This window comes from Podarcis muralis, chromosome 6, assembly GCF_964188315.1.
Source record: "Podarcis muralis chromosome 6, rPodMur119.hap1.1, whole genome shotgun sequence".
Classification (NCBI taxonomy): domain Eukaryota; kingdom Metazoa; phylum Chordata; class Lepidosauria; order Squamata; family Lacertidae; genus Podarcis; species Podarcis muralis.
The window spans coordinates 70,483,477-70,511,261 of NC_135660.1; the positions used below are offsets into that span (position 1 = coordinate 70,483,477).

Here is a 27,785-nt window from a genome sequence, read left to right on the forward strand (position 1 = left end):
GTGAGTTGTTAAATAAGTCTAACATTCTCATGAATGTCGAATTCTGACTTATAAGGACCAAACTAGATATGTCATCAAACACATCATTAGTAAGCAGGTATGTGGATTAAAAGAAAAAGAATAGTGGACTTGGGGTGATTTTTGTCAGGACCGAAGTACATGGTGATAGAAGGTTTAACTCCTTCCTCTATCATGCCCCCCCCCCAAAGATAATCCCTTCCAGCTGTTTTTGACCCCAGAAGGAAAGTTCTCTTTGCAGCACTCCCCTCCTGTGCCTGCTCTGCATTAAAAGAGAGACAGCATACAGAGATGTTTGCTAATGATGTGTTTAGCGTCATATCTACTTAGGCTCTTAAAATATTGGCATACAGTTTATAATTTTAGGCTTTTGATATGATTATATTATGTATACCCCACTCTGGGCGGCTTACAGCATGGTGAATTGCTAATGTGTTTGGTTTGGTCTGAGTTATAAAAGATACATTACCCATGTATTCATCTTATTTTCATATATTTGAACAATAACATAGTACCTATAATATAGATGTTTTTGAATTGGGACAGAAGTGTGCTATGGCCAACCCTTCATGCTTTTCTGTTATAGTTACACCATGCAGAAGCAGCACATATCACAATCATGCCATTACCTTATTCCAGCATCCTTGAACTGGCAAGCCATCTTCCCCCTATAACAAAGAATGATTTAAGGAGTTCAAGATAGCAAAAGACTAAAATAAATCAGGAGAGGAAATAAATAATATAGCTGCAGAAAATATTCAAAAATTTAAAATCTGTTTAGATGAGATATCCCAATGTAATACACCTTGCTTTGCCATAGAGTGAATAAACATGTTTGGTACAAGAGGGCTGCCTCTGCATATAATAGAAGGCCCACATGTTCCAGATCAGAATCTTGCAATCAAATTCATGTTGGGCCCTTCCATACAATCACTTTACTGTCCAATAAGTGTGGAATCCAGATCCATTAAAACCTATGAAAGTTTTGTCACTGATTTCTATGGTTCATAAATTACTTTCTAAATGTACAGCTACTACTGACTGGTTTAGCCTTCAGAAGCCTCTCCTCTCGGTAGGCAGTGGTAGGGACATAGCATTTTCCCAGTCCTCAAACTACAGTGTTCTGATGTTTCGTTTAGTGCTTTGCAGGCTGTGTGTGCACCTATTATTTAAAGTATCTGTAAGCACAAATAGAATAATTTTCTAAGGCTATGCTCACCAAGCCATGATTATATGAGGGGAGCCAGTTTAAAGGAAAGTCCCAGTGTGTCCCCTAATACTGTCAAGAGTGTGCAGCAAGCTGTATTCCTGTCACCCAGATTTCTAATTGGATTACCCATTAGTCATTCCAGTATTTTAACGTGTGTGTTTGATATATATATACATATACATTTATGCAGGTTTTGGTGTCCTCGGGTGTCTTCCCGTGTAAAAGTTGGGGTGTCTAGGCGACGTTTCGACGAGGTCTCACTCGTCATCTTCAGGCTGGTGCTTTCGGCTTCTTAGCACCAGCCTGAAGATGACGAGTGAGACCTCGTCGAAACGTCGCCTAGACACCCCAACTTTTACACGGGAAGACACCCGAGGACACCAAAACCTGCATACCTATACCCGTGAAAATCTACGAAAGCATATACATTTATACATACACACAAACCTATTAAAACAAAGAGCTGGTCAGACTTGTGGATTGATCAAACTTCAGGCAGAATTATGACTGGTTTGTTCCTCTGACAACTAATATGCTTTCTAAAGAGAGATTTCTCATGAGAAATAATACCTTTTAAAAAAATATAGTGGCAAGAAGTATGATAAATTAATGATCATTTGACACTGAAATAACATGTTTTCTAAACCTATTATCCTTAATTCAGACACTCTCCTGACAGTACATCTTTCCACTGGTACATACAACTGCAAAATGCAATAACTGAAGATCAATTAACAATGAATGAAGAAGTTCCCATTGGTACAATGGTCCCATTGGCAGGAATGAATTGTATAATGCATGTAAAATCCAAAGTTAGGGAACAAGAGTTACAATTGAGGGGATCAACAGAAGGATGTGGTCATAACTGTGTTTGTTTTGCAGAGGCTGGGAGGCAGAAGGAAGCATATTTATTAGTAAAGAGCAGAAATTAGGCATATCACACTTGAAAAGCATGGACTTCATACATGCTCTTAGAATACAGAGCAGTCCAGGAACTATGGCAGCAGAGTGACAAGTTAAAAAGTAAGGGTTTTTTTCATGCTTGAAGCAGAAAGCATATTTTAACATTGGGTTTCTTGCTTTGTTATAAGAATATAGCATCAGTTTGACTTTTCACAAGATTTTGTGTGTGTTTGTATCCATGTAGTGTATCAGAGTAGGAGTGTGTGTGCTTGTGTGTGTAACCAGTAATGAATGTGGTATATTCCCCTGGGGGGGGGGGGAGGAAGCAACACTGAAAAGACCCATTATTGTGTGGCTAACTTTCTGCACCTTCCTTGGCTGGGGCATACAGAGAAGAGCCTCTGATGAAGACTACAGGGTATGGGCTGGTTCATCTGGGGAGGTGATTCTCTTTAAATGGCAAAAACAGCACTTTGAACTCTTATGATCCCAGTCAATAACCTGTCTCCTGAAATCTTCAAGGAACAGATTATAATTGAAGAAATTGCAAATTCAGAATTAAAAAAACGAAAGAAATATGCATAGTCTTTTGCCATGATACATGGGAAACCTGTAATTCTGAAATAGAGGATATGAAATAGGTGTGTTGCAGGACAGAAGTGGGAAGGCAGGGTGACGTGGCGAATAGCAAGATCTGTGGAAGGCTCACAGTTTATATATGTGAATTAGATGCTCTTTTATGTGGTGTGAGATATTTGCAAGATCATGAAAGTTAAAGAAGAAGTAAAGCAGATATGAGCAAGCAACTTTATGTTCCTTAAACCAGCATATTTATCCTCATATATTGCAGGAAAATGGTAGTAGCAACTGGTCTCACTCCAAAAGCTGTTATGGGTGTCAATGGACATCAAGCATTTGGGAGAAAGGAAGGGGATATGGAAAGGGTGTTGCAATAAAGGAAGGAAGGAAAAGCAAACTGAAACATGCAGGAAAGGGAAGGTAACACCATACCAATGGGCAAGGGGCATCCAGCCCGTCCAGCCCTGGTAACCCCGGCTCACCCTTCTCGCCTTTAAAACCTCGAAGTCCCTGTTCGTGAAATCAACCACTAGAATTACTTTAGTCAGTGCAGATAATCTCCATTTTATGGGTGGAGAAACTCAGTAGAACAATGATGTACTCAAAGGCACTCAGGTTATAGTCCCAGTGTTTTTATGTACAATGGCATACAATGATAGCTTTATAAAAAAATAGTATTCTGAAATAATCAGAAGCTACTTGTTTTATATGGTGAAGATTAGAGAATGCTGTAGAGCTAGACAAGGGGGGAGAAGATCCAAATTTTGGGGAAAGACTTCCCAGGAAGCTGATACTTAAAAGCAACTTGGTGGCAGGCGTGCTTTAGCTGGTTGGATGGCTTTGCTACAGAATTCACAGAGTTAAGGAAGTAGCTGAAATGGAATACTTTGGGTTTTTGTCACATTTTTTATTAGCTTCACTTTAAAATATCTTTAGAAAATCTTACTGAAGTACTGTTAATTTGATATGATTAAGAAAACAGAATAAAATCTTGTCATGTTCTCTGGCCAGATACAGATACAAGCTATTATAACCCAGATAAAGTAAACCAATTAAATATGGCTTCAAAAGTTAGCACTAGAACATTTCCTTAAAAAATATATATCTTATTTTGAGACATAGGAGGTAAGGAATTCTGAAGCTCTCCACATAGCTGCACGTATTTCAAATGATCTTTCAGGTATCATCAAAAAGACGTTTGTTAAAAGTACAATTGGAGTAATTTGCCCATATGTAAGTGGCTCAATGTCAAGAACTTTCTCCTTTTTCTTTGGACTAGATCAGTCTGTTTTCCACTGGGTGTCATAAACTGAGTACCCTGCAACACAATCAGCTGCAACATCTTTCTGATACACCATTTGCTCATCTCCAAAGTGGGCGAAGGAAGAAGGCACTTTTGGATTTCACTTTTACTCAGGCCCCTTTCACATGTACACATTCACTTGATGATTGTAATGTAAAGTGATGACCCTTTACAAACAAACCCCTGTAGATGAGATCACACAGTTTTCACATTGCCTCATAACACATTTCATTTGAGATAGTTAATTCAGCAGCAGGTCATCAAGTGAATGAGTGAACACACAGGTATGAATTGGCCTTGAGTCTATGGAAGAAGCTGTAACAGTGAATCAAGAAGTTTTTAAGTGGTATTGCTTTTTCAACTGGGCAAGTTTTACATGGCCAGGGCTTGCTCTAGCTTCCTTTTTCACTTCAGTAGGCATGGCAGAGCTCCCCACTTTTTTTTTTTAAGAAATCAATTCAAGACGTTACTGCATTGTGGTGTCATTGCCTCTTGTCCTTCTTTCTTCCCCAGTGGCTTAAAATATAAAACAATGTGCCTTATAAAACACAACATACCAATGGGCAGGGTGCATCTAATCCAGGTGCTCCTTGGTCTCCCTTATCCCCTTTAGGCCCCCTAGAGCCTTTCTTGCCCCTTTCCCCCTGTGAATAATAGTTTATTAAAAAAGATACATAAAAGATTTAGGATTATCCATTTCAAGTCAGTGTCTCATAAACAAAAACAAAATACTGTAATGTAAAAACAATTAATTTCAAAAGCTTGATTTTCTTTTTCATTTAACATTCTTCATGGGGTTTTTTTGGCTGGCTTTGGCATTTTATGTTTAAATGTATGTGTATTTTGTATTATTAAAACCTCAAATTTAAACAATAGCAAGGTGTTTGTCTTCCATTTTCATGCAGTGGCGCTGCTTTATACATATAGTTATATAGATATTTCTTTTCCTGGCAGTGTTTGTATTGTTTTGTCATGGCCTTTGGCTAGTACAATGAAGCTTATTTTGATTGATTGATTGATTGATTAAATAATCACAGTGTTCCTCCTGAAATGTTTTAGAATAATTAGCATTAGGAACAACGACTCCTCACATTTGCTCAGAAGTAATCCCATTGAGCTCAGTGGGGAATTCTGATCCACAATATCCAAGCGGACAATAAAAGTAAAATGAGTGGTGGGGATCATTACACTTTTTTTCCAATGACTAACTTTGAAAAACAACATAATCTAGCTGAAGTTCTGTATTAATTTTTAAATAAACCTAGGAAGACACACTTCTGTTTAAAAATCATGTATTAATCAGCTGGCTCCACCATGTTTTTTTTATTTAACAGGAGAGGCAACATTGGCAAATTTTTGTAAAAATGCTCTGTTCTACTTAAGTTCTTAAAATAGACCCTCAAAGGGATAAAAATGGAAACCATCGGCCTCATGCTACCTCTCTGAACAATGGTGCAAAGTCACCTTGAATGAATAATGCCAACATCAAGCCAAGGACCAATAGTCAGAAAGACAACAAAATTATGAAATCTTTCCAAGCCAATTTACAAAAATCAGCAACATACAAAAGAGGGAAACATTTTGATAAGTGCTTGTGGATGTAGGATGTAAGTGGGATTGCTGCAGAGGGAGTTTCATTTAGTAACTGGTATAAGGATTAGGTGGCGCAAGGAGACGACATAAAACCAGGCAGAGTGGGTATATTTTTTTAAGGGAAATAAATGGGTTTGGTGTTTGTTTGTTTTTAATAAAACAAAAATAAACTGGCAGGAAAAATGGATGGGAAAGGAGAGGTCACCCAGGATCAAACGTTGGCTTAGAGGGAGGATAATCCAGGAGAAAATGCAGACTGGGTTGCGGCAGGAAGAGAAGGAAGGATCCGGGAGAAAAGGCAGAAGAGCAGGAAGGGATAAGGGGGACAAAGGTAGACCTGTAGAAGCAAGGAACACACACACGCAAACCACACAAAGACAGGAGAAGAAGAAAAAACAGTTGAAATAACAAATTCAAGTTTAATGCACAGAATAAGCATTGGCACCTTTTCAGCTGGTTTGTCCAAATGAGCACACTCCATTCCCATGAACTGTTAAAATATTGCACCTCTATTTTCTTGACTGCTCTTTCTGGGAGATATACCCCTATGGCATCACACAAGAGCCAATGGGACTGATTAGCAGAAAAGAAGGACCAAGCTGCATGGGGTGGTGGCAGCATGAGATTCATGGGTCAGAATCAGGCCTGCCACTGGATCCTTATAAAACAGGACTTGGGGTGAGACTTAAAAGCACATTAGGGGCAGGCAGGAGAACCTCCTGTTCTCTGTACTTCTCCCTACCCAAATTATGTCTTCTTAGCTCTTTTTCAGCCAGGAGGACTCCTAGGCTGGAAGTAATCCTGCTAGGATAAAAGCAGCTGGAAAGAAGCAGGTGGGGTGGGAGGGGCAGGGTCAGCAGTCTCCTGCCCTCTCCTCCTGTGCTTTAAATCAGCCCTTTTCCCGCTTTGTCAACATACAGCATAATGCAACCAATACTGGGTTGTGCTACCATCAAATCTAGTTTGGAAAGATAATTTCCACACCTGCTGCACAGAGTATCCCGTTGCCAAATCATGCTGCATGTTAAATAACAGGCTGCCCTTGACTGTTTTACATCCATAGCACCACACATTTCATACCCGACTCAAGAAATGTTTCCAAAACATCAATTAGTCATAAAGTGTCTGCTAATGATATATGGAAGGACTCTTCATTTCTTAATGACTAAATGGATACTTATGCAGGATTTGTGTGTGCACAGTTGCTGCTCACTCTAACTCGTCCCCCGCCCAATATTGTGATTTCAAAGTATTTGTTGCAGTTTTGCAAAACATACTCCTGCATGGTGCTTTGGATCTTTATTCTCTTTAAGTGGTTTCAGAATTATGAATGGCACTGAGAGTGAAACTGGCCTGACTTTCCCCAGAGCTTTATCACAAGCAATTCAGAAGCAAAGCTGTCTCTTCTTAATGACTCTTGTCTAACTGGGCAGAAGGTTCACTCATCATTCTGTGACAGTTCTCATCTGCCAATAAACTTGTTGGGGCAGAAACCCAGCCCGAAGTGGTTTCTGAATTTTCAGTTTTAGTTAACCAAGACTGTTCTAAACATTTTATTCAAATTTAAAACCAACTGAAAAAGTCTCAGGAACTTGCTTGATAGAGTAATCGGAATAATAACTACATTTTATTTATTTTTTAATCAAAAGGAAGTTATAAAAGCAGAGGTGGAATGATTAAGTACTCTACACAACAGCAGCCTTGGAGAAGCCATAAACTAAGAGGTAACGCTCATCATGACTGTGATGTGCTGTGAAGACATCATCTCGTTACTTCATCAAGTATTGTATCACAACTTTATTTTAAAATTTCCCAAGCGTTTCATGAGAATTATTTCAAACTCTGGTTCTATTATTGCTAGCAGCCAATATTACTGCAGGCCCCTACATTCTTGAACAGGTAACATCCTTGAAAAGGATGATAAGTCTTTGGGTTATACTTTATTAGGCAGTTAGATTTTACCTTATCCCTGTTGAAGTCCTCACAAATTTAATCATTCCACCATTCCTTAAAGGCCTTAATAGTGAAAGAGCCATAATTTAAGACTTACCCGGTTTCCTTTTTCACCTGGCGAGCCTTGTGAACCCTATAATATAGGCATGAATGTTTAAAGAAGTTATTCATTTTAAAGCCAGTGTGGTACGCTGCTTAGTGCTTGAATCTCCACTTGGCCATGAAGCTCACTGGGTGACATTTGACCAATCATTGTCTCTCAGCCAAACCTACATCACAGGGTTGCTGGGATAAAATAGGGAGGTGAGGAGAACCACATACATCACCTTAGAGCTACAACCTTGCTCACAAAGTGATTAATCTGATGACTGAGATGGAGAAGATATGAATTGCTATTAGGTCACTGGGTGGGTTGGAGACGTCTTAACCTCTGTATTCATCCCATCCATTTGCCTAAATATTACCCCCGCTGTTCTTACACCAGAATTGGTGAAGCCTTGTGGGGAGTGGCAAAAAAATTGCTTGTAGAATCTGATCCAGCCCCCAAGCTAGGAGTTAGCCACCTTTGAACTAGACAGAAAATTGATCATACTTTTTTTTACTTAGGGAGAAATTTTAAAGCATTTAGCTTTACTCAAGTAACTGCAGCAGAAGGTCTATGTTCTCGTGCAGTAGAATTATTAAAGTGAATTTCATGGGGAAAGTGAGGTGGAGGAAGAAGAAGAAATGCTCTATACTTACAGGAAGTCCTGCTGGTCCTGTTGGTCCTGCTGTTCCGGGGTCTCCTTTATTGCCCTAAAATGAATTTAGGAAGACAGAAGTATGTCCTGATTTCGAAAGTGTATTACAGGCACAGAGAAGGTAGACCAATACTGTATCTTTCATAGTAGCAAGTTACTTCTGAACCTTAGGCAACAGAATTGTATTTTCAGTTTCACATAATTTTTTCTCAAGCTAGTGTGGAATTGGAGAGGAGAGATTTCCACCTCCATCCCCGCAAAAAGGTCCCCAAAGTGTTGGTTAAATTGTATTTTGCTGACTAGCAACAGAATAGTGTTAAATAAACATTCCTTTTACTGTTTATCTCTGAAAAGGTATCATGTTCACATAGCAAAACACATTAGAAGTGAAAAAGAGACAGTGGAAATATCCGTTAGGTAAGGTAAAAAGGTAAATGACCTCTGGACAGTTAAGTCCAGTCAAAGGCGACTATGTGGCCAGCATGACTAAACCACTTCTGGCACAATGGAACACTGTGATAGAAGCCAGAGTGCACGGAAGGACTGTTTACTTTCCTGCCACAGTGGTACCTATTTATCTACTTGCACTAGTGTGCTTTTGAACTGCTAGGTTGGCAGGTGCTAGGACAGAGCAACAGGAGCTCACTCCGTTGCAGGGATTCAAACTGCCAATCTTCCAATCTGCAAGCCCAAGAGACTCAGTGGTTTAGACCACAGCACCGCCTGCGTCCCACCATCCATTAGGAAGCATTACTTATAATATCAGAAAAGTAAAATTTGCTGCGTTTAAGATGTATTGGACTTGTAACAGACAGCCGGTATATGGACCTGTTTGCTATAGGTTGCTCACCCTCTCTCCTTTTGGTCCTGCTGGCCCTGGAACTCCAACTGGTCCCGGAGTACCCTGAAATTTTAGGGAGAAATAAGTCCATGAAGCCATTTACTCAACATATTTCAAACTGCATAAGAGCATGGAAAAAAAGAGGAGTTTTTGGTTATTCAGGTATACACTTAAATACTACAGCTTTTAAAGTTGATGACCATCATTATTGTATATACAAAACAGAACCACGTCTGAGCTGAAGAAGTTGAGATGATAAAAAATATCAAAGACATTTCCTGAAACATTAGATGAAATATTTATTCCTTTACAATCATCAACGAAGCTAAAAGCTGTAGCAAAAGGAGGGCAATGCATGTTCATACTTAAAGCCTTTTAGAAGTGGTTGGGTAGAGTAGGGGAAAGTAAAGTTTGCATCACTTTTTACATAGGCAGCTCATCATGCAGGTTGACAGATCACCATGCCACAGGCAGTAATGCAAATGTACAGTAATATAATGGAGAACATGAGAAGGTCTTGTTTATTTTCAAGTCCTTATCTGCCATTTAAATTTAACTTCAGTGGGGCAGAGAATGGTGTGTTTTGGTTTTCGCTCCGGGTGCTTCTAGACAAGACAGAGGTTTTTTTGCACTGTCCACATGATGATGATGTTATCAACATACCCACCCACATATTGTTTTACATTTCTCTTATTGCAGGAAACCCATTAAGTAGCAAATAACATGTTATACATCTGTGGTCACCATAGGCTTGTGGATGTTATTTATTTATTTATTTATTTATTTATTTATTTATTTATTTATTTATTTAATGAATAGTTTATCACATGTGTGGTGATGTGATAATAGTCCCCATTGCCACAACCCTGCTTCCACTTGCTCCTCACCTGAGCACAACCTATTTTCAGCACACCAGCCTGCCTGGTTCCAACAATCCAAACAATCTAGTTTGGAAAAGCTATTCCCTAAAGATCTCATCACAAGTGGGGGAATACCTTGGAGACTGTAATCACAGTACATAGATCAGAACTTTTCTTTAAAAAGAAACAAACCAAAGATTTTGTGCAAGATCTCTTTATCATAATTTCTATAGAGCTAAATAATGTATTTTTAAAAGCACACACAAACATGGAAACAGATGTTTCCCACCAATCAAGGACCTCCCACTAATGTGGCTGGGAAACAGCAGAATGCATGTGAAAAACAATGTGTGGATGGTTGTGCGCCAACTGCGCACATAGAAAACCTGGATCTTAACTGGTGTGTAATATATAGCGCCCATCTGGAAGTGCCTTCAATAGCATTTCCCCTTTTATAGCTAAGTCCTACCAAAATTTTATTGGGTTTATGAATCAAATAAATCCATGCACAATCTAGCTTATGGATCAGTTCATACACTCAAATTAATCAGTCAATCCGTCTTTCCGGGAAACTCAGGGAGATGTAGCTCTGTGGCTGCACAATTGTAAGTTTAACATAATATCACATTGATCCCCCTCAGTCCTAGGTATTGCTCTGTAAATTCAAGTAAACATAAAGAAATCTAGTTTTTAAATACGAAACAAGCAGTACAACCTGCTACAACAACTTGGCACTGGAGGTTCCATTGTGATTTCACAGAAATCAAAATTATGGAGTCTGTGACACAATATGAAGACCTAATGGAAATAGCTGCCCATTTGCAATCCAAGGAGGTGCTTTGTAAAATGGGTTAGTATAGTTATTCTGTCTTTCAGCATGAAGAGTTGGCCAGCAGAATTCATAGGTGGTTAACTCAATATTGTCAATTCTGAACAAGTCTAGTCAGCATAGTCACAGTGTTACAGCATATCTAGCCATACCTCACAAGCATTCTGACACCTTCACAGTCTCTTGCATTGCCAAAATGATAACCTCTCTATTGCTTTCATTATCACTTATCCCCCAAAAGGTGAAAGCAAGACACACAAATCAAAGCGTCCATATTTATTATAGTTCAGTTTCAGATTTACTACATGAACGTGAGCAAATGAGTCAGGAACTGTTATCAAAGGATTGATGGCTGTGTGAACTGGCTGAAATGACCAAAGCAAACACAGGAAGAGAACTGGAGAGCCTTATTATGGAAGCTGCTGTTAAGCTATTAGCCTCCTGGGACCAACAAACTCGAGAGTATTGTCCATTTTAGATTAGGATGGATCTGAGTAGATCACTGAGCAGATATGAAGGCCCACTTTGACATGTTGCAACACACTGTTCCTAAAATAATGGTTCATCTATATTTTCACTTGCCCTGTATTTTGATCATATTGTGTACCAATTAATTCTCTTGGGTCTGAGACCTTTTCTTCTTGTTCTGCAGCTGTGCCTTGCAAAAATCTGATCTTACCCGCTGAACTGAAGTTTGGTTAAGCAAAATCTCTCTTTGGATTTTCTGTGCATCTTATAAGATTTGATTCAGCAGGCAAGAATGGGTTTTTGCAAGGCACAGCCACGAGATAATGAGAAAAGCTCTCAGACCTGGGGAAATTAATTGGTACACAATATGACCAAAATACAGGTCAAGCAAAAGTGTGAATGAGCCCCTAAGTCTTATTCCCATGTCTCATGCACATATGACGAGCATCCTAGGCTACAGTGAGATCAGAACAAGAAATTGGTTGCAATGCATTGCTTGAATGTGCTTGAAATAAAAATGCAATAGAGTGCCTTTTGCTCACATAAGACATTTACAAAGCATTACTATGGCTGAGAAAAGTGGAAGGAGATGCTTTAAGCATGGCTTTCCATGGGGAGAGAAAAGAAGACAGCTGACGACTGACAATATGAGACACAGAAGTACATAACATTAATAATGGGTACATGCAAAAATTTCATTTATAATTTACAATATATTACAAGTAAATAAAACCAGGTTATCTTTAGGGCTAAATTCCCAGACCTGTGGAAATGTGTAATGATGTGAATTACAACTTTATGGTTGTTCGGCATCAAAATGTAGCAGCTGCATTTGTTCTGTCTCAGCTTTTTGGAAAGACAATGATACAGATACGGTTGTGGCGAGACAAAGAAGACAAACCACAGCATTAGGGGATAGGAATGTAGGGTAAGAGAGAAATGGAACTCACCGGTGGGCCAGGCCTGCCGTCTAAACCTGAAGCACCCTGGACAGACAAGGAAGGGTTAACAAAACAAAAGGCGAGGAGGAAGGGAGGGTGAGGAGGAGGGGAAGGGAGAGGTGAGTGAAGCAGTGACTGGAGACAAACATATGCTCACAATAAAACAACAAAACTTGGATCTCAGGGACAGGTGATGGCACTTACAAGGAAACCAACAAAAAACAAGACACTGAATGTAACATGGTCTGATTGCTTTAGGTTGCCGGTGAGAATGCAGCACACCAGCATACTCTACCAGAATAAACAGGCCTAGCTTTGGGAGAGCATCGCTGCTGTCTCATGCTCTATAGCTGAGGTTGCGATGGTAACAGGAGAGCTGATGGCAATCCTTAGGCCATCAGTGGGAGTTGCTTTGAATCGCAGCACATTTACTGTAGCATCTGATGAAGGCACAGCTCTTTACCTTGGCCTCTACCCCACACCTGTGAGAGATATACCTCACCCTGTATATCCACCCTGTTGTCCTGATTTTAATGTGTTTTAACTGTTTTCAGTAGTGCATTTTTAGATGGTGGCAACCAACCTTGGGATGTCATTGTGAAGGCTAGGTAAGACATTAGTAGGGATGTGGGGGGAACTGGTTCAGTTTGCATTCCAATGCAACCTTCCCAAAGCTGTACTTAACAAACAGAAACAAAAACATTGCTCTGCTTTGAAACATTGCTCTGCTTTGAAATTCATACTTTTCAGAATTTTGCGGTGCAATTCTTCAACCAAAAGATTGCATACAAAAATGTGTTGTTAGTAAAAAAAATATAAAAAATCATTCTATAAGGAGGAAACTGCTTGCTAAAATATACTAGGCAAAATTGTGCACAAAAATGCATATATCAGGAGAAATGTTCACAAAAATGCACATAGATTTTCATGTGGACTTTTAATTCCTTTAAAAATAAATAAATTGCAAAATGCAAGTCTGGAAAAATGAGAAATGGACAGGGGGGGAAATTGACAGATCCGTCCATCCACAAGCTCTAGTCATACATAGACAAGTTACTGATGCTGCATGTTGTGCACATAGGCTGCATTCTCATTCAGGTATTTGAATACTGCTCTGATCCAAGGGGTCACAAAGAGTCGGACACGACTAAACGACTAAACAACAACAACAACAGCTTATGTCTGTTGTTTCTAACCCAGCCAGTGAAATGTGCAATAAGACTGATTATATTAGCTAGATAGGAGAGACTATTAGAACTGTGAATGATCAAGCACATAAATTTGTTAAGCTGCCAATTTCTGATGGGCTTCTTTAAAAAAAAAACAACTTGAAGGAAGAAATTGGTTGGTTGAAATGCAAATTAGACAATGATCATTGGTGATTTATTAGGTTCTTCAAGCAAAAGAGAGAATACAAAGAAAGATGGGCACTGTTTAAATCTAGACAGGCTGACTGAATTAGCAAACACAATACCTACAGAAGATACACGGCCTCTGAACACAGAATCCATTTAGCTATCACAGGAAATTTCTGTCAATGGAATTTCTCTAATCTTTTTTTTAAAAAAATCCAGCCAAGTTAGTGAATTCTGTATTATGTGTCTTGTGAAGTACTCTCTTTTGGCTTTCCTGAACCTACCATAAATCAGTTTCACTGGGTGACCCCAAGCTCTAGTAACCAAAAGAGTTTTGTGTGTTTTTGTAATCTGCTTTCTTCCACAGATACACTCTAAAGAGTATAATGATGTGACCCTGAAAGAGAAAATTTTCAGCAAGGGAGCCCCAGTGTATGAAGAAATTCTGACCAGTTCCTGTACAACATCTTCTGTACTCTCATCTCTTTGAAAGGTGGTAGCAAGATGCATTTGACATCACCTCTTTCTATATGCATTGGAATTTGGCTATATTTGTTGCAGTATTTGCTCATCTAATGGTGCTGAATCTTCATATGCACACACCTCATCCTCTGCTAGGGGTACATCAAGAAACTTTAAACTGGCACCAACTTGCAGTAATATTTCTAATGGGATAATGTGCAAGGACAATGGGACATAAGTCTTGGGAAATTAGCCCTCAGTTAATATGGTGATGTATCCATAAGGTTAGCTAACTAAAAACTCTATGAATGCACACTGTTGTTCTTATCCAACAAGGGAGATTCATGTTTGGAGAACAGACTTCCACTCAAGCAACTAATGTTCAGGCACATTCCAATTCAGTCATTGAAGTGTTCAGTCATTGAAGTGACTGGATACAGAGCTTTTGTTACAGATAGGGATGAACATATACAGCAGGAACCACTAGCCAGTTGTGTCACAGCTAGGATATATAAACCATCGTATAAACGAAAGTAAATGATATAATATTATACGTCAAAGTCAGCCTTTAAGATCTATTAATAGGAAGCAATGTTCTGCTATGTACATTTATTAGCAAATGTAGTATTGTTGACTTGGGTATTTCTTTCTCCAGACTTGTTTAAACTCTCTGTGTTAAGTTCAAAAGTTTAGATTTCTTAAAAATAATAATATTCCACCTATAAATTGGTCCTGCAAAAATTGCCATGTTTGTTGTGTCTTGCATTCTGTTGGCAACATTTCTGAACTCTCCGAGTGAGTTTCCACTTTCTTAGTTTTTTAAATCATTTAGTGCTTCTGCCCTGCTTTGAAAATTATGTTAAAATCATGACATTACAGCAACCTATTTAAACAAAGACCAGCAAACCGTCAGCCAAACAATCACACAGCTGAAGTCTAGAGAGCTAGAAAGATAGTTCAGGTTAGTTTCTGAATAACAAGACCTGTCCCTATCCATTTGGTTTTGATGTATGAATGCCATGGAAATCCACTAAAATAGAGATGCTGCCCATATGGCCCAAAGCCCAGATACAGATATCAGAATTCTCCTTTTTGATCTGCCAGCTGATCCAGCTCATGCTTATCTTACCAAGTTGCCATCCATTTTGCATTGCTTCACTATCACCAATTGATGACTTGCACAGGTGGTAGGGAAGGCAAAGCACATGCAATCTTGGGAATATCAGTGAGGTTGTATAAACAGGGCAGCTGCATAATGAGATATGGCATTGGTCCATCTCTACTAGACAATAGTCTCTAGCTTCCAACTTCTGCCACAGGCAGCTGGACGTTGCCAAAATGAGGACCCTGCGGTCTGGTTGCCACTTTTCTATGCAGTCTTTTGTGGTGTTGATCACAGAATGTGAGCTGTAAGCCAGAAAGTCCCCAATTCAAATTTCATTTCAGCTAGCTGACATCAATACTCCCGTAAAAAAGTAGCTGTCCCTGCCCTAAGTGTCCACAATAACATTCCCTTGAACTTCATAACTGTAGGATCTGCATAAATAAATGACCAGGGAGTTTGTAGCCCCCTCCTTTCTGGACTAGGTTTGCAGGTTGCCTATGGAAAAGAGTGCCCTATGGTGGGTGGGGGCACCAAGCTACAGGTGTCCTATGGATCAAGCAACAGCATGCCTTATTGCAATCCGGAAACTGGAACCATGGCTTGGGATGAAATCTTCAAAGCACCCATTTGCCATTAGCAAACTGCAGTGCAGGAAGACAAAAAGGGTATGTGTGGGCTGACTGTGTCAATTAGTCCATATTTAAGAGAGGAAATGGGTTATCTGATGAGGAGTATTATACTCTAAAAACAGAACCCTAATAGAAACAGGGAATGCTGGCTTTGTTTGAGAAGAGAACCCTGCCAAACCTAGGCTTAGCAGTTCAGCCTGGTCTTCCCTGATCTAATGTCCTTCACGTTTTGGACTGTAGCTCTCATTAGCCCCAACCAGCAGCCTTGTTTATAGAATAGTTTATAGAATCTACAAACTATTTATGTTTCTTGCTTGAATGTATTGGCACTTGAAGATTATTATGAGCATAAGAAATACATGTGGCAAGAGCCCAGAAGTAAAATTTCTCTTGTTGGTATCACCCAAGCAAGCAAAATCCAGGGGACCTTGAGTCAGTGACCAGAATTCTCAAACTCAAGACATCTTTGCAGCTTTGTGGACTTCACAGCATGGCATCGTGTTTTGCAGCTTCTCATTCCATGTGTCATTTTATCAAATTATGCTTCTTATTTTAGTATTTGGTGAAAGCTTGGGTTAAAGATGGCCTGTGAAGTTCTCCTTGCTTTCTAGATACTTACAGGCAATCCCAGAGGACCTCGGTCTCCTTTTTCTCCCTGGGCACCCTTTTCGCCTTTCATTCCAGAAATGCCTGCTTCCCCCTAAAGGAAAGATGTATCAGGAGAAAGCCTAACACTTCCTTGGAATGTTTCTAAACAGATATTAATTACATAGCAAAGGCACCCAGTAGCATCCAAGGCAATGACTAAAGAACATTTTGCAGCCAATTTCACTCTCACACTAGACAATGCCAAGTTGCTCCACTGGTTTCAAAGGAGATATTTAAAGTGTTCAATAGTGAAAGTGACAGGATAATCAGTCTCTGAAGTCGATGCTAGAGTTTATGCAAATTGAGAAGTTCTGAGCTCCCATAGATGAAGAGTAAATATTTGTAAGATATCCTGATTTTTCAATGCAAATCATAAAGGAAGGGAAGGGCAAATACATGTATTAGAGTCAAGTTTCCACATAAGAAAAAGAAAACAGCTTTGGAGCCATTTTGAGTAAAGAAGGTGTGGGAGGAGGGACCCTTAAACCCTTTTATCATGTGTTGTTTGCCTATTTCAAATTGCTCACCTAAGTGGCCTTTTTGCACAGAACAAAAAAAGCAGAAACAAGCATGTGTTTGGGCTTTACATACATGAACTGACACATAATGGTATAAGAAGCATGGGTTTATTTCAGCCTGAAATAAGAGTTTCTGCTTTAAAACCTGACACTATTTGAATGTGGGGAGATGGGGTATATTAGTTCCACTGGCATGTTTGGAAAAACTCTAAACTGACCCAAGCCAATAATACGACCTTCAGAGCAGCTTCTTATACACTTGCTCTAAAAGGGCCTTATTTAATCCAATGTGATGGTCCTTCATTCTTACCTTAGGTCCTCGACCACCTTGAAGACCCTGTATTTGGAACAAACAAGAATAAAAATTAGGGTGGGTTAAATTTCAGAAGTCCAGTAGCACACAGTTCCTATATTACTCATTCTTTTGCACCCTCTGCTTTCTTGTTAATGATATAAATTACAGCAACTAACAGAGCAAATGCTCTAGTGCTGTTTTTATCTGTTCCCACCATTTCCTGCCTATAGATAATAGTTATATACTGTGCCAGTAGTGATGTACCAAGTCTTTTTTGTTGATCGATACATCCGTTTGAAAGGATGGATTAACAGTAAGGCATCAGTATATATAAAATAAAATGGGGATTTTTAGATGTCTATTATCGATTGCTACAGCAGTGTCATTAATTGTACCCATACTTTTGTCCTTAAACAGGATCAGCAAACAGACATTACATAGCATATCCTTGCATATGGTGGGTGACAGTAGTGGACAGCAGCATAGGGCAGTGACACACACCTGATCTCTGGTCACCTGTGTCACTGCTATATACTGGGATGGAAAAGGGAAAAGACAGAGGGGCAGTGAGGTGCAAAAGCACTGTTGGGAGTGCAAACAGGCTCTGTTGGTGTATTTGCACCATGCCAACTTCCCTAGCTATCCATCCAGCAATGTGGGCAACTGGAGGTCAGGTGAGCATGACTGCCCCACCCCTGCCAACTGCTACTGGTGTGTGAAAGGCCTTTCTTTGCAGAAGCAGTTACGAGCAGCTCCCTTCTGCCACTCTGCTTTAAAACTGCAGCACCCCGACACTGCTTTTTCATTAGGAATACAGTGGTACCTCTTGGTTACAGACACTTCAGGTTACAGACTCCGCTAACCCAGAAATAGTACCTCGGGTTAAGAACTTTGCTTCAGGATGAGAACAGAAATTGCGCCGCAGCGGCAGTAGGAGGCCCCATTAGCTAAAGTAGTGCTTCAGGTTAAGAACAGTTTCAGGTTAAGAACGGACCTCCAGAACGAATTAAGTTCTTAACCTGAGGTACCACTGTAGAATAGCATCTATTGAATTAGTCTGCAGATCATATTGCGACAAAAACAAACATTCTTCACTGGGATGTGTTGGTCTAGGTACGGTGCCCTGGCTCAGTTCGTACAGCAAACAGCAGGTAAAACCGCAGGACCAGAATATGCTGTGCTGCCAGCACTGCAGTTTTGTTGATTTCATCTACCCAGAAATTGCTCCTTATTGCTATATTTTAACTGCAATGGTGTTCAATCTTATATATATATGTTTGTTGTTTAGTCGTTTAATCGTGTCTGACTCTTCGTGACCCCATGGACCAGAGCACGCCAGGCACTCCTGTCTTCAATATATATATATATATATATATATATATATATATATATATATATATGCCGAAATATATATGCCTATATATCTTATATGTTGTATTGTTTCCATTTTGTTTCTATTTTAAATTTGTCCACAAACTGTCTCAAGCTAAAGACAAGATAAAAATGGCTTGAACAACTATAATAACTAAGTTACTTGCTTGCTCACGCCGTGCATTGTAGTTAACATTGACTATTGGCAGCCTTGCAGAACCATAGCTGTCAAGTGTCCCTTATTTGAAGGGATAGTCCCTTATTCCAGCGCCATGTCTCGCTGCTGTCCCTTATTGATGGATGTCCCTTAAAGGATGTCCCTTAAATTTCAAAGGAAGCAGCTCCTCTCCCTCCCTCCCTGCCGGCCAGGGAGGAGGGAGGCTCCAACTGTGTTGCTTGGCTGTGTTGCTCACCCAATAAGAAATCTAAGAACGACTGGGGGGATGGAGCTTGCATGCCTTGTGTGTGGCTAGTTAATGCAAGCTGAGGGGGTTTTTGAATGCTGGACGCCATTTTGTTGCACATGCTGCTGCAAACTTTGCAGTGCAAAGCCAGGCCGGGGAGCCATCTTAAGTTGAGGCTGCATAGGCCTTGTGGTGCATGTGATTCAGATTCTATTCAGTTGAACCTCTGGTTACAAAGTTGGTTGGGCAGTGTTCTCAAAGCTACCAGCATGAGTTTGACCAGACTGCAGGAGGACTGGAAGACTGGAGTGCCTGGAACAGGTGAGGCTGCAGGTCCCTTATTTTGGCTGCTGGTCCCTTATTTTCAAATCTGTAAGTTGACAGCTATGTGCAGAACAGAGTTGTGTATGAAGTTTCAGTGAAATGCTGCCATATATGTAGTTGACAGATAGGACTTACTGGTGTTCCTGGTGGGCCTTGGGGCCCTGGGGGCCCTGGTACCTGAAACCCCAAACAGAAAAAGAAAAGTCAGTGCCATAGTAAACAGCTTGCATAAGAGCACATTATGTAACCTTCAGAATGGTGGGCTCATGAGAGAAGTGAATGGCTATGGAATAAATGAAAAGAGTAGATGGGTACCATTTATGTTTCTGAAGTGTATCCTTCTGGGTGTCTTTTCTTCTCAACTAAGCACTGCATTAGAGGTGGGGTTGGCTGGAGAAGTGCTTGGGGAGCGGGGATGCAGAAAACCATGCTGTGAGTAGGGAAGGCTGCTGTGGTCCTCACCCAGAAATCCCCTTTGCTGTTAAAATGGTCCCTGCCCTTACTCTGTGAGTACTTAGAGGTCAGCCACAGATCAGTTGCCATCACGTCAAGGCAGGCCCCTTTTTCAGTAGAATAGTTTGGAGTAGGCAGTTTAAAGTTCACAACCCATAAAACCCTGACGGATGCTTTGACTACACCAGTGATCCTCCCAGTAAGCTTCAGCTTCTGTTTTTAGAGGATAAATTGTGGAATGACAACTTACTGAATCTCCAGTGTCTCCTTTTGCGCCAGGTTCTCCTTTCTCTCCCTGCAAATGCAGCAAGTATAGCATAAACTCAAGCACTGGTATGATTTTTATTTCTTTACAGTATTAAGAGCTTTCAGATGGCTTAACATTCAGATGAAGACATCCATTAGAGAAGAAGAACTGCAGTCATCATTTTGCACCCCTCCCAAAATATACGACAGTGTGCCTGAATTAGCTGTGCTACCTATCTTGATCTTTGTCAAAATAGCTGGGCACCATTCTAACAAATTTAGATAATGTCTTAAGCTGGCAAAGTATGTTCAGAAATATAATGGCCAAACTTTTAAGAAACACATATTCCATATTTCTAGAAATTGTGCCCTCCCTGCACACAACTGATTAGCACCTGTTTTATCTGAGGCATAGATGCTTCCACTTTCCCCCCTCTTTGTTCAAACATAATCGATTTCAAAAGCAGGTGGTTCTGACAAGCCTTTTTCTCAATCAAGCAGCACTATGGTGGTATAGTATAATGACTTAAGGTGAGAATTGTGGTAGTGGTAGTTCCTGCTTTAAATCTCACCTCCTTCACAAACTTACTGCAGAGCCTCAGGTGAGCCACCATTAGCTCAGCTTCAGCTGAGAAAGAATTCAAGGCAGTGTTTTGTAGTGCTTGACTCTCCCCACAGAAAGGGTTTTTGGGGGGGGATGATCTAATTCTTTGGATAGCTTACTGTTAATCCTGGAAGTCCGATTGGACCTGTTAGGCCTAGAGGTCCTGGCATCCCCTGATCACCTTTTTCTCCAGCTAAGCCATCAAGACCCTACAGAAGAAGAAAAAATATTTATTTTTAAATACTATACAATGCAATAGAAAAACATGACCGCACTGCTGGCATTATCAGAGTGGAAACGTATTGAGACCCAAGTACTAAGGGCGCTGAACTCAGTGCTAGCAAGCAGCTATAGACAACACCCTTTGTGGTCTTTACTCACAGAACTCTCTCTAATGTGTTTCTTGACACGTCCCCAGTCAACAACCTACTAGGCAAAGGTCCTGGGAATGCAGTGCAGATGGATTGATTCGGTAGAAGCAGTGGCAGATGTAATATAATAAAGAGTGTAATTGAAGAACATTTATAACCCAGAGTATCTTTCAAATGAGCTGTAAGTGGCTAACAGGAAAATCAGTAAAACGATACACAACAAATTATAAATAATAAATCTTGCTGTTCATTTGTTGTTGTTTTTATTGTTGTGTCTTTTATGGATTGGCCATGTAGGCCACCTTGAGGGCATTTGTCCAAAGGTGCACAAATAAATACATGGGAGGATTTCACCCCATTGTGACATCCCATTTATATGAGTGCGACCCTGAAGTTCATAGAATCATAGAATTGTAGACTTGGAAGGAACATGAGGGTCATCTAGTCTGACCCTCTGCAATGAAGGAATATTTTGAGTAATACGGGGCTTGAACCCATGACCCTGAGATTAAGAGTTTATGCTTGGGGGGGGGGGGGCTGTGTGAAAATGTGTGTCTACACAGGATGGAGGGGTTATATGTAAGTCCATCCCTCTGCTCCTTCCACACCACTGCAAATTACTGTGAATGTCTTCTTAGAACCCCCCCTCCATTAAAACACATTTAAAGTTCTCAGTCTTTCACCATCTTAGTCCTATAGAAAGCTATGCTAAACAGAGAGGCATTCCAAACTTACTTCAAGATAAATGTGTGTAGGATTTGGATTTCTGCATGCAAAAATCACATTGAGTTCATTGAGAAGAACATTTGTGTATTTAACTTGTGAAGAAAGAGGTAGACCCATCAGGAGGGAAGATAAGGCAGCATCTTGCCTTATGACAATTCAGTCAGGTGTTGAAGTCTCCAGGCCCAGTTTGGTAAAACGTACAATCTGGAAGTTCTGATATCGTATGGCTAATGGCAGGTACGTATTCAACAGCTGCCATAGATCAGGCCAAGCACTTGGCAAATGGAGCCACCAAAAGCATTCTTGTTTTATGGAAACAGTTTAAATCAAGATCACCATCAGTGCCTTTTATAGTAATTCCAGTTTTAGAGAGCAGATAATCTCACCTTCAGTCATTTGAAACTGTGACCCATCTATTTTCGTGCTTGAAAGGCCAGCCAAATTAATACACTCCCATTCCCTAGCCCTTACCTTTTCTCCGTCATGTCCGGGAGGACCAGGCAGGCCAATTTCACCCTAAGATGCAGAAACCAACAGAGATTTAAAATAATAATAATTGTGCAGGCTGATAGTAGAGGGACTAATGGATTTTGGCTTGGGGATCGAAACCGGGGAAGGGAGGGTGGGGTTTGGAAATCCAAAGGGTGTCTGAATCTTTCTTTTACATTTTTCTTTTTAATTTTTTGTTGTTATTAGTATAAAGATGGGGAATTCGTGGAAGGGAAATTGGGTTGACCTTAGGAAATTTTTTAAGTATAAATGATTGATGTTTATGAGTTAAAAGTTGATATATAAATTGAATTAAATATAATAACAAATTAAGGTTAAAAATTTAGGGTTAAGAACTTGTTGGATAATTATCTTGGACATGGAATACAAGAAGGGGAGGTGAGGGGAAGGTCTGGAAAGAAGTTACTGAAAATCTGGAATGTAATGAATGAATTATCTTTTTCTTTTTGTTTGTTTATTTGTTTTTTGTAATTCTTTTTTGAAACTTTAATAAATATTATTTTAAAAATAAAAATAATAAAATAATAATAATTGTGAAGGGCTATTTCACCTCTTTGTGTGTTAAGCACGGGAAGTGACGAAAAACAACTCTGCAGGTAGAGGAATCATGGGTAATTATAGCAAACTTCACTCTCCAGGTGCATGGCAAAATCCAGGCAAAAGAGAGTGGTATCAGCAGGCTTGGTGGGGGAGTTCCAAGGGTTGCATAATAATAATAAAAACCTTTAGATACAAACCTTAAGGTGCGGGAAAACACCAAACAACCCAATGAGGATTGAGCAGAGTCAGTGGCTACAGAACGTTGTGAGACTGCAACCTGGAAATCTACACTGCACATTGAAATTCCCTAATGCAGGGAGCATGAAGGAACCATGACCACTCTCGCTTGTTCCACTCTTTTCTGGCACCTGTATTTCTTGCAGTAGATCTAGAGTCTGCTTATTACGACAAGTGGAGAACAGGAGGGAGGTTGGGAGGATGGGCAACGCTAAGAGGGGAACTTGTGGGGAAGCCTGGGTTGTCTTCTGCTTGGACTGGGATATTTCCAGCCAACAACCTGGCAGTCCTATTCACTTGACAATAGCAGTGCCCTAGAACTCCCACACCACAGAGGGATTCTCACAAGAGCCAAGTGTGGGAAAGAGGTTTCCCAAGATGGGAATATCAGGGAAGAAATGCAGCCTGTTCCCCCAGCTGTGCTGATGCCTGTGTACATACTACTTTCCCTCAAAGAATTATGGGTGCTGTAGTTTACCCCTAAATTCTTTGAGGGGGTAAATGTGCTTTGAATGTATTTCATAGTGTGTATGCACCTAGCTTCCACTATACACACCCAGTGGCATTTAACTAACAGAGGCAATTGAAATTCACCCCCCAGCTTTGTGTTATGTTTCCTTTATGGCCACTGAGAATAAAGTAATTCCCTGCCATAGCATAGATGCAGCACAACCATCAGACACAAAACCAGGTTTTAAATTATGCTTATGGATGGACATACGGTTGTTGTTTTTTTAAAAAAAATTGTCTGTGGTAAATTAATTTACAACCAGGTGTGTCATCTATCTGGCTTGTACCTAACATGCACTTGCCTGAGGTATAGCAATCAGGGGGTAAAATGTAATGTGCAGAAAAGTCTTTAGAGTGCAGTTGACTAAAACAAGGGTGACTGAAAAAGAAGTCTCTTGTGTCAGACACTATCCAGGCGTACTTTTATTTATAGAACATTTCCCCTTAGTAATGGAATGCACAGCACCACCTCATACTAAAACTAGGTTTTATTATTCTGCAGTTATAAAATGTGAGATATAATGAGTAGGAAGAAAAGTTTACAGCTGCCTTTTCATTATGGAGTGATGAGGATACACAGGGAAAATAACTCTACTGGTCATGTAGTACATTAATGCTTATACACAATCTTTTTCAGTTACCCAGGAGTAAGTTCCATTGAACAGGGCTTGTTTTTGAGTAGATCCTATATTTGTTGTTCTTTAGTCGCTTAGTTGTGTCCGAGTCATGAAGAGTCAGACACAACTAAAGGACTAAACAACAACAAATATAGGATTGCATTGCAAGGTCCTAATTATTAGTAAGCTTGGAGCATAATCACAAGTTCAGCATTTCTGAATTTAAATGAGAGAAACATGTGTAGGCATCTATTGCATTGAAACCTTCTGGGCCTTAAAGTGTTTTTGTTTTGTTTTTTCTAGATCATGCCCTAGTCATTTTTAAGGAATCTCAGATTGTGACTCTTACCTTCTGTCCAGGTAGTCCTGGAGGACCTGCGACACCAGGTAGTCCAGGAGGTCCCTGATGAAAGAAAAACTCATGTTTACAAAATAACTTGCTTTCTTCCTTTAAAAATGAAAACATTGCAAAAGTAGATCCTTCTTAATGCTAAGAGCTCTTTGACAGTGAACCAGGCTGCCTTGGGCAGTGGTGGGCTCTTCCTTTGCTTGTGGTACTTAAGCAGAGGCTGATGGACAGCCACGTGTCAGGGATGCTGCAGCAGCATCTTGCTTTGCTGATCCTGCGCACTGGTTGGACCAGATGACCTCCTAGGCGTCTTCCAACGGTTGCTGATTCTACCCCTTTTAGGTAACAGAACTTTGTTTATAAACCCCACTGCATATAGGAGGAAAGGTGACTTACCATAAGAGCCAAGGTTCGTATCTCCTGGAAAAAACCCAAAATATATATATTAAAGTTTCTTCTTAAAGAAGCGACTCTCTTCCTTTCACCTCCAAACTAATGCTTAAACAATTAACCACACGTTGCATGAAATGTAATGTAGGTTTTATTTCCATTCTGGAATTTCAAAATAGTTTTTACACTGTAATTTTTCTTTAAGGAGAACAGCAGCTTTACAGCATCTTCATAATATGGGCGAGACTCAACCCAGCAAATGTGAAGGGACTTCCTCTTCCCCTCCCCTCCTTGCGGAGGGTCTCCCAGCCCTCTAAATCAGATGAAGAGGGGCATCAATGGGGAATCCTGTTTACAGAAGTGGAACTCAGTGCACAAGTAGGGCACCACAACTGGATATACCACCCTATATGTTTATGAATGTCCAAGTTGATCAGCCATTACAGATGCATAGAAGAAATCATCCAAGTTGGCATTCCTAATCTGAAACAAGCACTACTTCAGTACCTTGAAATTCAAAACCATTTCTCCCCAAACAAGCAATTTCCATACATCTCTCCCTGTACATATACTATAGACCTGGTTCCTACAGCCCTTCAAGTGGTCATTTTATAGTTCAATGCTTTAGACAGCCATACTACTGATTAGTGTACACTGCTCCCACCCATAATCAATCATCAGGCTGCATTGAACCCATCAATTTACTTGCCTATTTCTGCTGCACAGAAATAGCTTGAACTCCCATGTTAAAGACCAGAAAAGAATACCGTATTTTTCGCTCTATAACACGCAGTTTTTTCCTCCTGGAAAGTAAGGGGAAATGTCTGTGCGTGTTATGGAGCGAATGCCTACAGATGGCAGGGGAATCCGCTGCAGTTGTGAGCAGTCCGTGGCTCTCTTTGAAACTGCAAAGCGGGTGTAAGCGGCTCCTGTCAGCGAGCCGAGCCGGGCAGGAGGGAGAGAAGCAGAGCGGGGTTGGTTGCTTTAAAACAACCCCGTGCTCTATGTCCCTCTCTCTTCTCCACTGAGCTGCTAAGTAGCAGCAAAGCTTTTCAGCCAGCCTAGCCGGGAGGAGGGAGAGAAGCAGATCGGGGCTGGTTGCTTTAAAACAACCCTGTGTCCCTGCCTGCAGTTTTTTGCTGTCCGATTTTGGATCAGCCACTGTAGGCGCTGTGTGTGTGTGTGTGTGTGTGTGTGTGTGCTTGAGCTATCGTTCTCCTCCTCCTCCTTCCTGTTCACTCTCACAGCGCCCCAGCGCTCTCCTGCGACTTTAGGAGTGATACTCTGTGTGTGTGTGTGTCTGTGTATGTGTGTGAGGCATCGTTCTCCTCTTGCTTCCCCTTCACTCTCCCAGCGCCCCAGCGCTCTCCTGCGACTTTAGGATTGATACTGTGTGTGAGAGAGAGAGAGGGGGGGGGATCGTTCTCCTTCTCTTGCTTCCCACTCCCAGCGCCCCTGCGCTCTCCTGCGACTTTAGGATTGATACTGTGTGTGTGTGTGTGTCTGTGTGTGTGTGAGGCATCGTTCTCCTCTTGCTTCCCCTTCACTCTCCCAGTGCCCCTGCGCTCTCCTGCGACTTTAGGATTGATACTGTGTGTGAGAGAGGGGGGGGGGATCGTTCTCCTTCTCTTGCTTCCCACTCCCAGCGCCCCTGCGCTCTCCTGCGACTTTAGGATTGATACTCTGTGTGTGTGTGTGTGTGTCTGTGTGTGAGAGGGATTGTTCTCCTCCTCCTGCTTCCTGTTCACTCCCCCAGCGCCCCTGCGACTTTAGGGCGACTTTAGCATGGATCCACATGGATCCTCAGGATTTTTGCATTGGGCTACACCAAACTCACCGTCAGATCACATGTCTGTGGCCACAGCATGAACCACAAAAATCATACATCCACTGTTTTGTTTAGAATATTTTTTTCTTGTTTTCCTCCTCTAAAAACTATGTGCGTGTTATGGTCTGGTGCGTGTTATAGAGCGAAAAATACGGTAGGTTAATATGAGGTACAAAATGGAATTTATTAAGCAGACAAGAAATCTTCATTAGGGGGGAAAACCCATTTCAGAGAGTTAAGCTCTTATTCAAAATATAAGTATTGCAAGAAGTTCTTTACTGTTTCCTACTGCCTAATGGGTCTATAAACATCTGTTGTAGCTAGGTAACAAATCTGAAACATCTGCAGTATTAATCTGGCAGGTGGGGAACTATCTTATTACTACTGCTATGTCTGTACAACTCTTGCAAAAAGTGATCTGCTGGCAGGAGCTATTCAGGCATATTATATAATATTGCATTTTGAATTAATGTTCTCTTTGTCCTAGCTGACAGCCTATTGGTAGGGTATAAAAGAGATCATGGAGTGCAGAAGTTAGAATACTGAGAGACATGCTGAATAGCACCGCAGTGTACAGTCTGAAGGCAAATGAGACTAACATCTTGCTGGAGCTAAGCAGACCTCCTCAGGTATTAGATGTGAGAAACAGACAATATCTTGTCCCTCCTTCGACTCAGATATTCTGTGGTCTTGGAGATTCAGACAGTCTTTGGTCATCTCCATATCTTGCATTCAGAGCTGTAGGTCTAGCATATTTTTAGAAAAGGACCAAGATCCATAGCTTCCTAAACATTCCTTGTGATGTCCGTAAGCTTAGGGCCAAATAAAACTGTGATGCTAAATGCACCACTACAAATTAAACCAATCTTTTAAAAACTAAATAAGCAAGTGTTGGTTCCCTATCACTGACATTAGCTCCACAGGCCCAAGAGAATAACCCTTTCTATCCCATCATGGTTTCAAAGAGAATTATCTCCACATAGTAATGGAAGTTTTGCTCCTGGGGTTAACAGCAACTGCGGGGGTGATTTTAATTGGAATCATGGCAGGGGAAT

The 27,785-nt window shown here is 40.6% G+C and overlaps 1 protein-coding gene across 1 annotated transcript in view; it reads right to left on the reverse strand.

Moving 5' to 3' along the window:
* The window catches only part of COL13A1 (collagen type XIII alpha 1 chain), a 94,180-nt gene that overhangs the window by 7,540 nt on the left and 58,855 nt on the right, over positions 1-27,785 (reverse strand). Inside the window, exons 24-37 of the mRNA XM_077930520.1 lie at positions 24,909-24,932; positions 24,513-24,566; positions 22,221-22,265; positions 20,772-20,861; positions 20,053-20,097; positions 19,485-19,526; positions 17,266-17,292; positions 16,409-16,489; positions 12,248-12,283; positions 9,150-9,203; positions 8,301-8,354; positions 7,657-7,692; positions 3,143-3,220; positions 648-686 (exon numbers count right to left, since the gene is read on the reverse strand). Coding sequence (XP_077786646.1) covers positions 648-686; positions 3,143-3,220; positions 7,657-7,692; positions 8,301-8,354; positions 9,150-9,203; positions 12,248-12,283; positions 16,409-16,489; positions 17,266-17,292; positions 19,485-19,526; positions 20,053-20,097; positions 20,772-20,861; positions 22,221-22,265; positions 24,513-24,566; positions 24,909-24,932 — 705 coding nt within the window. The remainder of the gene's footprint in view (positions 1-647; positions 687-3,142; positions 3,221-7,656; positions 7,693-8,300; positions 8,355-9,149; positions 9,204-12,247; positions 12,284-16,408; positions 16,490-17,265; positions 17,293-19,484; positions 19,527-20,052; positions 20,098-20,771; positions 20,862-22,220; positions 22,266-24,512; positions 24,567-24,908; positions 24,933-27,785) is intronic.